Source organism: Hibiscus syriacus, unplaced genomic scaffold, assembly GCF_006381635.1.
Source record: "Hibiscus syriacus cultivar Baekdansim isolate YM2019G1 unplaced genomic scaffold, ASM638163v2 tig00110621_pilon, whole genome shotgun sequence".
Lineage (NCBI taxonomy): Eukaryota > Viridiplantae > Streptophyta > Magnoliopsida > Malvales > Malvaceae > Hibiscus > Hibiscus syriacus.
Window position 1 is genome coordinate 657,909 of NW_024062802.1, and position 12,955 is coordinate 670,863.

General features: G+C 41.8%; 1 protein-coding gene across 1 annotated transcript; it reads right to left on the minus strand.

Annotated features, from left to right (window-relative positions):
- Positions 1–206: 206 nt before the first annotated feature.
- LOC120135853 (triacylglycerol lipase OBL1-like) lies at positions 207–1,289 on the minus strand. Its single transcript, XM_039152030.1, has 3 exons — positions 1,162–1,289; positions 556–1,027; positions 207–456 (listed from the first exon to the last, which is right to left on the minus strand). Exons 1-3 carry the CDS (start codon positions 1,287–1,289, stop codon positions 208–210), a joined length of 849 nt encoding a protein of 282 aa, XP_039007961.1. The 3' UTR covers position 207.
- Between the last annotated feature and the right edge of the window lie 11,666 nt (positions 1,290–12,955).

Sequence of the window (12,955 nt, forward strand, 5' to 3'; positions counted from 1 at the left end):
AACCCTAAACGAACTTCCTATCAAAACTTAGATCTTGCAACAGACTGGAAAAAAAAAGATACAACTCGAAAGACATTGGGAATGGGATAAAACAAATGTTAATATAATAGTAATTCTTTGTCTCATGAAATCTTCAAAGTGCAAAGCCAAATCCAATGGCGGATCTGGTACAGGCTAGCAAGGGCATGCACTTCTCAAGATCCGCTTTTAATGGTGAAAATGGTGAGAAAGAAGATGATGGTGGGAATGGGAACCGAGACGAGTAGAGTTTACATAATCTTGGGGACAATGAGCAGGCAGACCAGGTATCAACAATCCAACGATTCTCATGGCAAATAGAAGCCAACCTTCTTTGTAATCTTCTCCATACTTTCTCCCCAGAACGAAGCTTCTTATCAGCATCGAAATACCCCCACAAATTGACAAGTAGTTCTTATATGGAACTTCCTCAACTATCTGCATTCAAAATAAATTTCCCAGACAAATTTTAATAAATATATTAGCAGTAAAATTGAGTTTGAGTAACAGGAAAAAGAGAGGGAATTGTGTCTTTACCGACAATTGATATTTGCTGTCGTAGTAAACGCAGTTACCAAAGTGTTTGAACACGCGGTCAGAAGGAACCCTAGGAACCACATCATTACAGTAAACATATCTGTAATATTTTATACCGCGCTTTTTCAAATTCATATCCATGTAATTCCCGAACGCATCATCGCCGACTCTGGGTTGTCCGAACGTGTAAATCGCCTCCATTCTGTCGAGCAACAACCGTTCGTCGTGGTAAAAGCAAATCGCCGGGAAAAGAGCAGCCAACGCGCCGCCCAAACTGTGGCCCGTCACTATAAATTTGGCTTCCGGATTTTTCCTCAAAAGTGTTCTCAACGTGTCCCTTATGTCGTAGTAAGCCAACGGAGCCTGGCGTCCACCGTAGTATGAATCGTGATCCACTTCTTCTGGACATCCTACATCATTTTGCATCCCCAAGGCTTTCATGAAGCCGCTGTGGACCCTCCCATGTATAAACCTTCATCGGTTTCTGTAAACACACAATTCCGTCCTTGCTTACAACAATATATTATACAATATCTATGTGTTGCATTATTTTAGTGTGCACTATGTACATTGTATAATATGCATGCATATGATATTATTTTATACAGCAATAAAAATGGCCCAAGCAACCCAGGCCCAGCAGACTCGTGACCCAGCAAGCAAAGGTTTCCAAGAACCCTAGCAAGTTCCAGCCAACGCCGTAACTGTCCCCATGCGAGAGTCCCGTGTCCCATGTCTCACCGGCATTCATCCCCGGTTATCTCGGCGCCTTGAACTCCTCAATGTCAAACAACCACCAACAAACGTAAGCACGTGAAACAAAAGCAAAGCAACGTGCATTAGTAGGACTCCAAACAACCAAACCGAGTCTTACTCGGATTCAATCTCTAAGGACAGTTTATTTCTTGTACTATAAATAAGATGTAACCCCATTGTATTTGGGGGGGATATACACAAAAATACGGAAACAACCACGCATCTATAGCAAATATAGAGAAGCAAGCCGAATCTTTGTACAACGTTTGAAAGGAAATAAAGGTAGCATTTTTACCTTATTTTGTTCGTTCTTGGCTACTTGCATGCGTAGTTACTCGCGTTTTGTGCTTGAAATCACCAAAGAAAAACGTTTTGGCCGATGACAAAGGAGTGGATCTTTTGAACCTTCGATCTTAGATTTACACTCCGAGGCTTGTTTTCAAAAGAAAGTATTCGGATATTCTGAAAAAGGAGGCAAAGGGCTCTTAAAAAATCGAAACTTTTTTATATTTTGTCGCTGATGAACGGCGGTCGGCGCCAACAACGGTGGCCGGAGTCTGGGAACTACGGCGGCGTTCATGTGTTCATCAAGAACACATGAACCAAGCAGAGGAAAAAAGAGAAATGGGGAAGGGCTCGGCGAGAGAAGAAGAGAAATGTTTTGAAAAAAAAAACGTTTATTTACATATATACAACCCGTGAAACCAACCCTGGAACCCGACCCAATCTCCTTCAAACCGGTGCGTTTTGATGAAAAGGGGGTGAATCGCGTTTTTGTTCGCTTTCTTTCAAAACTTCCATTTTGATCCCAGAATTGAATTTGAACCCTGATTTTTCTTTTAATTTGGCCACTGGATTCATCCTTCTTTTCAATTTAACCCCTGATTAAGATCAAGTAACGTTTTAGTTTTTAATTTCATTTATCCATTTGCTTCTTATTATTTAATATATTACGTTTATTTTTTTTATTATTATGGTATATTATGTATATATGTATATATTTACATTTCCTTTCCGTTTTTACCTTTTTTTTATTATTACTATTATATTATATTTTTATTATTCTGTTTTTTCTACTATTATTAATATTTTTTCCCTAATATTTGATTATTTAGTATTATTATTATTATTAAATATATTTATATGCTCCTAGTTATTTGTTTTATCTAATACATGCTATTATTTTATGTATTTTTTATTTATTTATATGTGTATACATTTTGTATTTTATCTTATTATTTCTTTACTCTTTTTCTTATTATATTTATCTTCATTATTTAGTTTTTCCGTTACTATTATATAGATTTTTTTCCTCATATTCTGTTATTATATATATATGGAATTAATATTATTATATATGTTTTTATTAATTTTACCTTATACGCTATTATTTTACATTTTTTATATACATATGGACATTTTATTTAATTCTTATCACTTTAAATTTGTATGTTATTTTATTTCACCTTTATTATGTTTTATTTATTCATTTATTCCTTTTTATTTTATTTGCACATATTTGATTATAGTTATTTATTTATTTTAGTTTTTTTTTATTACTATTATATATATCTTTTTATTTTTTTTACTTTTTTTATATATCTTTATTATTATTACCATCATTTTTATATTCTATATTTTCCTCATCTTATTTGTTTTCCATTTTACCTTAGGTGTTTTATTTGCATTCCTTATCTAATATATGTCCTGATCTTTTAAGGGTACAATTTAAGCAATCTAAGGTAAGTAATTTGGATCGTCATTTTACATTTTAATTTAAATTTACAACTTTCTTAATTAAAGACAACTGGAAATTACATAGTACCGAAAGGGCAGTTCAAGGGTACTAATCCTTCCTTAGCTGTAACCGACTCCCGAATCCGACATATCTTCGGTAAGACGCAGATCAGGTAAGATAGAAGGTATCCGATTAACCTATTTATTTGTAAATAAATAATCGGTGGCGACTCCAATCCACATTTTTCAAGTCGAAGCCCAATTCCGGGGCCCAACCGAAAGACGGTTGCGACAGCTTGGCGACTCCGCTGGGGACCAGGTAAGTGAGTCAGGCTAAGGTAATTTCCAGTTGTCTTTTCAACGAAAAGGGTAAGTTTAAATTTTAAGGTAACATTTCGATCCTTATTGCTTACTTTTGATTATATTTTTTCGCGTAAATAGTTGTACTAATCGTTTTCTCAATGATTTCAGCCCTTAAAGTCTTTTTTCATCTAAGGCTCTAAACCCGAGCTCCAAACCCGTTTTAAGTGGGGGTGAAAGCGACGCATTCGTGTGAATTTATTCACCGCATATGCCTAGCAAGTAGCCTTCGGGATTCATATACCTTATGTCTTCGTGTGAATTTATTCTCCGCATAGACATAAGGGAATGTGTCCCCTCGAGTTTAACTTCGTCCACACAAGCCTGTGATGGGTTTAGGACTAAGGGTCTGGTAAACCCAAGGGGGCACCAGCAAGGAGAACTCGGGTACCGTTTTTAGAACCTAAACCAGGAGACTCCGAAGAAATAGAGCCTACCCCAAAACCACATTCCAAAACCCAGGACAATTCTTTCCTAACCATTTGTTTTTCCTTATGTTTTTATTACCATTTATTTCTTGTTATTTTTATTTATTTCCATTTTTATTTTACTAACCGTTTGCCTTTGTGTTTGTTTTTAGCATTTGCATCATAACAAAAGGCCATTGATCCCTAAAAAGACGTTCATTTCGTACAAAATAATCTGAATTAATGGATAAAGGTGTTGTAATACAAGAGATTAAAAACCCTGAGGTACGACTATGGTCCGAGAAGACTCAGAAGGAAAAGGGAGACAGTCTTCAAGACAGCTATGTGTCAGAGCTGGTTAGCTACGCCTCAATCAGCCTAAAGCAGAATGACATACAAGAGCTCCGGGACATCTGGGACAGTTGGAAGAATGAGGTGAAACAGAAGTTCAGCCAACGGTACGGTGATGTTGCACTTCTGCTTCATGTTAAGATTGATGAGCCCTTAATTAGAGCCTTGGTTCAATTTTGGAACCCGAGATACAGTTGCTTCACCTTTAACCGGGAAGACATGGTGCCCACCATAGAAGAATACACTACACTGCTGCATTGTGAAAACATCAAACTCGAGCGGGCCTACCTTAAGCACATTAAAAGTCAACCTTTCAAAAATGCATTAGCTAAGGTTGCCGGAGTTGATGAAAAATGGGTAACTGACCGAGCTCGATGTAAGGGTAGTGGAGAAGGAATCGCTTGGCTTCATATCAAACAACTAATGAAGCACCATCCCGATGAGTGGAAGACAATAGACCTGTTTGCATTAGGTCTGTATGGTCTAATTTTATTCCCAAAGACCTTGGGATACATCGATGCCACCGTAGTGGAGCTATTCGAACAACTCTCGAGAAGAGTCAATCCAGCACCTGCCATCTTGGCTGAGACATTTCGATCTCTCAATCATTGCCGAAGAACTGGCGGAGGAAGATTCACCGGGTGCATTCAGCTCCTTCAAGTCTGGATTCACAGCCACTTCTGGAAGACTGACGGGGTTGCCTACCGCCGTTTCAGCACCACCTATTCACCTCTAGGTGAATTTATTACCTTAAAATGGCATGAAGGCGCTTCGAAAGAAAAATGAATGAAGGTCTTTACGCATCTTCAAGACCGAGATATTGTCTGGAGAGCCCCTTGGTTATTCCTTAGTGATGTTCTTTTTCGATGTGGTGACTCCGACACTGTGACCTTACTTGGACTTTGGGGAGCAGTCGGGTATGCTCCGCTATTAGCACTTAGACAATATGGAGCACGTCAGTTTGTCCCAGCAACGTGCGGGTTGGCTAGGTCAGAGTTTGAGTATCACGGCGATAGCTATAAGAAGATGATCAAAGAAGCAGCCGATTCTTGGAGAAAAGTATTCCGGATGGATGTTGTAGCTGCCAGAAGCATGCTCACTCCGGATTATGTGGAGTGGCGAAGATTGAGAAAGAATGACAACATCCCTGTGCCAAACTGTGATGACACCCGAACCATGGAAGAACATCTCAGGCATGTCCCTTCTGAACTCGAGATAGCCAAGACTGAGTTTGAAGCTGTGAATAATGAGCTGAAGCAAAGGATAAAGGAACTGGAAGCTGAACGTTATCAGTGGAAGCTTGATGCTGACTCTCAGAAAGATCGGGCAGAAAAAATGGAAAAGAACAAAAAAGAGTCCGTTTTGAGCTTGAAGACTTAAGAAAGGGGTATCAAGATAAGGTCAAGGATAACTCCAAGTTGAAGGTAACCTCTGAATACTGGAAAGACGAAGCTCATAGCCTGAAAAGGAAGTTTGAGGGGCCTGATGAGAAAGCTTGGAAGGAACAGATAAAGACTGCCCAAAGACGCTTGGCAGATAGTCAATATCAGAACCAGCGCTTGAGAGTTCGGGTAGCTGACTTAGAAAGACAACATGAGAAAGATGGCAAGACAATAGCTGAGTTAGAAGCTATTGTAGATGGGTTCAAGAGGCAAGCAAACGAGCTTCAGATAGTGCCTTTCGACGGAGGATTACAATGGCGTTTCCGTTGGGAACAAGCACAGCGAAGGGTGAGGGCCCGAGACGCAACCATCCGAGATTTCCTGGATCAAGTGCAAAAAGCAGCCCGTCATCTTCACGGCCTAGCAAGGGAAGCTGGTGTGGTTCGACAAGGCATTCAACCAGTGACAGATGAAGGCAGAAGACTTGTCAACCTACTGGAAGCTGTTCGGGGTCTAGAGGATTTAGTCCAAATGTACCTTTAATCTGTTTTTATGTCTCTAAAAAAGATAAAACATTTTTGTCTGAATAAGGATTATTTATAATAATGAACACTTTTCTGGATCAATGCCTCCAATTGCATACATCATACATTGCATTTCTTGCATTTTATATCTCATGTTTATTTATTTTATATTTTCCATGTTTTTACATTCGTATTAACTAACAGAACATGTCTCAGACACCGAGCTTACCACCACAAGCATCAGATACACATCACCCGCACAATACTCGAGCAAAAAAGAGACAAATGGAAGCCAGAATGGAGAAAATCGAAGAGCACATGGCAAGACTTCAAAAGGAACTAGAAGATAAGATGGCTCAGAACAGTGAAAGCACTCTTGAGTCCATCAAGAAAAATCAGGAGTCCTTGGTCGACCAAATCGTAGCCAAGTTGTCAGGTCTACAGCAAGCTAGTGCATCATGGGGCATCTCTTCCGAGGGGGTGGCCATACCACCAACCCCGCAAGTGGTTCTCTCACCCGGAATATTACCCGGGGACGCATCTGCTACTAAAGGGAAAGCAGCACTACCCGGGGACTCATTCGCTACCAAAGCGAAAGTTGCACCTGCTATGAAGATACAAACTTCTACAATCATCCCTGATGATCATCCGGATGATTATAATGTCCCAGACTTTAACGAGGAAGATAAATCCAAAAAGATGGAAGAAAAGATAAAAATATTAGAAGATCAAATAAAGATGGTCCAGGGAGACCATGATTATTATGGAGTGGACGCAATGGAGCTAAGCCTAGTTCCAGACTTGGTGCTTCCACCAAAGTTTAAAATTCCTGAGTTTGAGAAGTTCGACGGAAACAGTTGCCCTTCAGCCCATATCACTATGTTCTGTCGAAAGATGACAGGATATGGCGGGAATGACCTACTCCTGATCCATTGTTTTCAGGAGAGCCTGTCCGGTTCGGCTATTCGGTGGTACAACCAGCTTAGCCGAACTCATATTAAGACGTGGAAAGACTTAGCCAAGTCTTTCTTGGAGCAGTATAAGCATATCAACGATATGAGACCAGACCGGGTCATGTTACAAAGCCTAGAGAAGAAACACAACGAGAGTTTCCGACAGTACGCACAGAGATGGAGGGATTTATCTGTGCAAGTTCATCCACCTTTGGATGAAAAGGAAACTAGAAAGCTGTTTGTACAGACCCTGAGGGCACCTTACTTCGGGCATTTGGTAGCAATCACGTCGGGGAGTTTTTCGGATTTAGTAATGGCCGGCGAAATGATCGAGTTGGCCATTAAACAAGGAAAGATTGAGGGAGGAGACTCCAGTAAAAAACCTCCCATGAAAAACAAGGAGCGAGAGATCAACAATGTGAACACCTACAACGTCAACAAGGGGGTTACGATCTCAAGCTCAAATTCCACAGCAGCTGTACCATCCGGTACTTCTAGACAGAACCAGAGGGAACCGAGAAGAGAAAGGGAAAGGGAGCAGTTTGACCCCATTCCCATGACGTATAAAGAATTATACCAACAGCTCTTCGACACTCATGCAGTGTCGCCTTATCCTATGAATCCAATAAATCCCCCTTACCCGAAATGGTATGACGAGAACGCCCACTGCGAATATCATGGCGGTGTGCAGGGGCATTCGATTGAAAGTTGTCTCGCATTCAAGAGACTTGTGCAACGGATGAGAAACAAGAATTGGATCACTTTCAACTCCGGAGCACCAAATGTCGCCCAGAATCCCTTGCCCAATCATCAAGAGACAGGAATCAATGCCGTTACTACCGAAGGGGGCAGGAAAGTTAAATTGAGTGTTTCAGAGGTTAAATCTCCTTTGGCTTGGGTATGGAGCCAAATGGTAAAGGCAGGATTTCTTGCACCATATTCAGATACGATAGAAAACGAAGATGGTAACCATTGTTGTTACCACAACAAAGAAGGGCATAAAGTGCAAGATTGCCCAGAGTTCAGATTGTTAATCCAGCTCATGATGGATCGAAAGGAGTTGGAATTTTACGAAGAAATTCAAGATTCTTGGGAAGCAGATGTTTGTGCCACCGGAGAATCATCAGATAGAAAATTTGGTAGGGGTAGTCCTTTGATAATTACCCCTAAGGCAAGTATGATAGTGACAACACCAGCCAAGGTGGTAATCTCCGCACCGCGGCCTTTTCAATATAAGGACAATCGGCAAGTTCCATGGAAGTACGAATGTCAGGCGAGTACTTCCGGAGGAGGTAATAGTAAAGTGGGGCAAAGACCACTGGAGCCATTCAAAGAAGATGTGCTAGTCGTCAATGAGCCTATAAAGGAGGAAGAAGCTAAAGAGTTCCTCAAGATCTTGAAGCACAGCGAGTACAACATTGTAGAACAGCTCCACAACTTACCTACACGTACTTCAATGCTAGCACTATTTTTAAGCTCGGAAGCACACCGAGAAGCGTTGTTGAATGTCCTTAATCAAACGTTCGTGCCACAAGACATACCAGTCAGCAAGATGGATCGACTGGTAAACAATATTCAAGCTGATAATCTCATCTCATTTTCAGATGATGAGATTCCATCAGGAGGAAGAGGCCGAACGAAGGCGTTACACATCACTACCTACTGTAAGGGGCACGCTTTACCAAGTGTCTTAATCGATAATGGTTCAGCCTTGAACGTGATGCCTTTGATTATATTGAAGAGGCTACCAATAGATACCTCTCATATGAGAGCTTGTCAGAATGTGGTCCGAGCATTTGATGGGACCAAAAGAGAGGTAATCGGAAAGATTGAGGTACCATTGACCATCGGACCAGCCACCTATGATGTTGAGTTCCTTGTGATGGATATCATGCCGTCTTATAGCTGTCTTTTGGGAAGGCCGTGGATTCATCAAGCAGGTGCAGTACCCTCCACGTTGCACCAGAAAGTTAAATTTGTCATTGACGGGGCCTTGGTAATTATCAACGCTGAGGAAGATATCGTGGCAAGCGTGACCACGGAGGCTCCATACATCGAAGTAGACGAGGAAGCGGTAGAATGTTCGTTCCGCTCCTTGGAGTGTGTGAATGCCACATTCGTGGCAGAAGGAAAAAGAATCCCAAGACCTCGACTCTCCAAATGCACAAGGATGGAGATCAAGCAAACCCTAGGCCGAGGCGCAAGAACCGGGAGAGGTTTTGGGAAATATTTGCAAGGAATGATCAACCCTGTCCGTCCTATCCCAAAATTAGACCAATTTGGGCTCGGTTTTCAGCCCGGTTATCATGAAAAGAGAAAGGAAATTCAAAAGAACCGGGAGAGAAGGTTAGCCAGATTGACTGGAAACGAACTCCAATGGAAGCCTATGACATTCCCGCCGCTCTTCAGAACATTCAAGTCAGGTGGTTATGTGTTTGAGACCACCATGTCCGAGTTACAAACGGCTCTGGAAGATCTGAACGTTAATGCCGTGACCACAGAAGATGTTGACAACGAAGATAGATCCAGGATATGCCCTCTGCCGCATGGATTCGTACCTAGCAGTTGGTCGGTGGAAGAACTACATGTGGTTTACAAGAATCTTTCAGAGTAATATTCGAACTATCCCTATTTGCCTATACCCGGGGCAATAGGTGATCTTTTGTAAGGGTGAATAAATGTTTTGTTTAAGTTTAATAAAGGATGCATTTTTCTTTTTTCATGGCAAACAAATTTTTCTTTTATTCATTATCTATCTCCTTCATTCCAGTACTTCATTTCCAGTTACTCTCAAAGTTAGTTCTTGACCATTCCGTGTGGGATATTATCCTCTCACACATACACATCTTCCTCCTTTCAGGTTCCCAGACAACGATAATGCGGGCACTGATGATCCTGATCCGGAGGTGGATTTTGAATCAACCATTTGTCTTGGGGAATTTGATGAATGCGATAATGAAGAGGAGTACAACTTGCCTACCGAATTGTTGAGAATGATAGAAAGAGAAGAAAAGCAAATACTGCCACATGAGGAGGCGATCGAAATCTTAAATTTGGGCACTGAGGAAGATCGAAAGGAGGTCAAAATCGGCACAACTCTTTCGACTGAAGCAAGAAAAAACCTGATAGTCTTACTTCAGGAGTACGGAGATGTGTTTGCTTGGTCGTATCAAGACATGCCGGGACTAGACACGGATATGGTAGTTCACAAACTGCCAATCAAACCAGAATTCAAACCTGTGCAGCAAAAATTGAGAAGAATGCGACCAGAAATGCTCCTTAAGATCAAGGAGGAAGTCAAGAAGCAATTTGATGCCGGTTTTCTCCAAGTAGCTAAATACCCTGAGTGGGTGGCCAACATAGTGCCTGTGCCGAAGAAGGACGGGAAAGTGCGCATGTGTGTCGATTACCGGGACCTTAATAAGGCCAGTCCCAAGGACAACTTTCCTCTGCCACACATAGACACTCTGGTGGATAATACGGCTGGGAACGCATGCTTTTCGTTCATGGACGGATTTTCGGGGTACAATCAGATCAAGATGCATCTTGAAGATATGGAGAAGACCACTTTCGTCACAATGTGGGGAACTTTCTGTTACAAAGTGATGCCTTTCGGATTAAAGAATGCTGGGGCAACATATCAGAGAGCTATGGTGACCCTGTTCCATGACATGATGCACAAAGAAATCGAGGTTTATGTCGACGACATGATTGTCAAGGCACATACCGAGAGTGAACATGTCAAGAATCTGAGGAAGCTCTTTCAGAGATTGAGAAAGTTCCAGCTGAGACTAAACCCTAGCAAGTGTACCTTCGGGGTAACATCTGGAAAACTACTAGGCTTTATAGTCAGCAGGAGAGGCATACAGGTCGATCCTGATAAGGTTAAGGCTATCCAGAATCTACCTCCACCACGAACCCAAAAAGAAGTCCGAGGTTTTCTGGGCAGACTAAACTACATAGCTCGGTTCATCTCTCAGTTAACCGACAAATGTGACCCCATCTTTCGTCTCCTCCGAAAGAATAGCCCTGGAGCATGGGATGAAAACTGTCAAATTGCATTTGAGAAGGTAAAAGAGTACCTGTCCCACGCTCCTGTCCTGATGTCCCCTATCCCAGGAAAACCTCTGTTTTTGTATCTCTCCATATTCGAGAGCTCCATGGGGTGTGTCCTGGGTCAACACGACGAGTCTGGGAAGAAGGAAAGAGCCATCTACTACTTAAGCAAGAAGTTCACCGATTGCGAGGTCCGATATCCCCCTATTGAGAAGGTTTGTTGTGCCCTGGTCTGGGCTACAAAAAGACTTCGGCAATACATGTTGTATCACACCACTTGGCTAATTTCCAAGTTAGACCCACTAAAATACATGATGGGTGTACCTGCTCTATCCGGAAGATTAGCCCGATGGCAGATGCTTTTGTCTGAATTTGACATCGAATACGTGAGCCAAAAAGCAGTAAAAGGCAGCGCCATATCCGATTTTTTGGCAAGCAGAACTGATGAGAGCCATGAGCCACTGGACTTTGATTTCCCAGATGAAGACTTAATGGCCATATCTTTAGAGGAAGCAAGCATTTCAACGGACGGTTCCTGGAGAATGCACTTCGATGGGGCATCAAATGCACTAGGACATGGCATCGGGGCAATTCTAGTCTCCCCAGAAGGGAGTCACTACCCATTTACCAGCAGACTGAACTTTGATTGTACCAATAACATGGCAGAATATGAAGCCTGTGTCTTGGGAATTCGAGCTGCACTGGGGCAAAATATAAGGACTTTGCGTGTGTATGGAGACTCAGCCTTAGTAATCTATCAGCTCCGAGGAGAGTGGGAAACCAAGGATATAAAGCTATTAGAGTACCGAAAACTAGTGTTGGATCTGCTCGAAGAGTTCGACGAAGTCACCTTCCACTACGTGCCTAGAGAAGAAAATCAAATGGCTGACGCTTTAGCTACCTTGGCAGCCACATTCAAGGCTGGCGGGGAGTCTGAAATGATGCCAATTAACATGCGGTCGTATGAGTATCCAGCTCATTGTTACCAAATTGAAGAAATGAAAGATACTAAACCTTGGTACTACGACATTCTGCAGTATATCAAGCATCGGAGTTATCCAGAAAAAGCCACCGAAACCGATAAGAGAACCCTTAGAAGGTTGGCAGCAGGATACGTCCTTGACGGAGAGGTTTTATATAAGAAAAGCCATAATCAAGTTCTGTTAAGGTGCGTCGATGCTGAAGAGGCAAAAATGATAGTGGAATAAGTACATGATGGAGTTTGTGGAGCACATGCAAATGGGCATATGATGTCAAGACAAATAATGAGATGCGGATATTTTTGGTCCACACTGGAAAGTGATTGCATCAACTATGCTAGGAGATGTCATAAATGTCAGATTTATGGAGACAAGATAAATGTTCCACCTCATCCGCTTCATGTAATGACGTCACCATGGCCTTTCTCTGTGTGGGGCATGGACGTTATCGGGCAAATCCATCCGAAGGCTTCGAATGGTCACCGTTTCATTCTCGTAGCAATTGACTATTTCACGAAATGGGTAGAGGCTGCGTCATACGCCAGTGTCACTCAATCCACTATTTGCAAGTTTCTGAAGAAAGAAATTATATGTCGGTATGGTCTACCTGAAAGGATTATCACCGATAACGCAACAAACTTGAACAACAAGATGATGAGTGCTGCCTGCGAACAGTTCAACATAAAACATCACAATTCCACTGCTTACAGACCAAAGATGAACGGGGCGGTAGAAGCAGCAAACAAAAATATTAAGAAGATAGTGGAAAAAACAACTGAAACTTACAAAGACTGGCATGAGAAGTTGCCTTTTGCTTTGTTCGCTTATCGAACCTCGGTACGAACTTCGACTGGGGCAACTCCATTTTCACTAGCCTATGGAATGGAAGCAGTG

Coding starts and splice junctions, on each gene's coding strand:
- LOC120135853 (XM_039152030.1), bottom strand. CDS start 1,289: ATGGGACACGGGACTCTCGCATGGGGACAGTTACGGCGTTGGCTGGAA. Junction 1,028..1,161: donor CTTGGGCCATTTTTATTGCT/GTATAAAATAAT, acceptor AAACCGATGAAG/GTTTATACATGGGAGGGTCC. Junction 457..555: donor ACAGCAAATATCAATTGTCG/GTAAAGACACAA, acceptor TTTTGAATGCAG/ATAGTTGAGGAAGTTCCATA.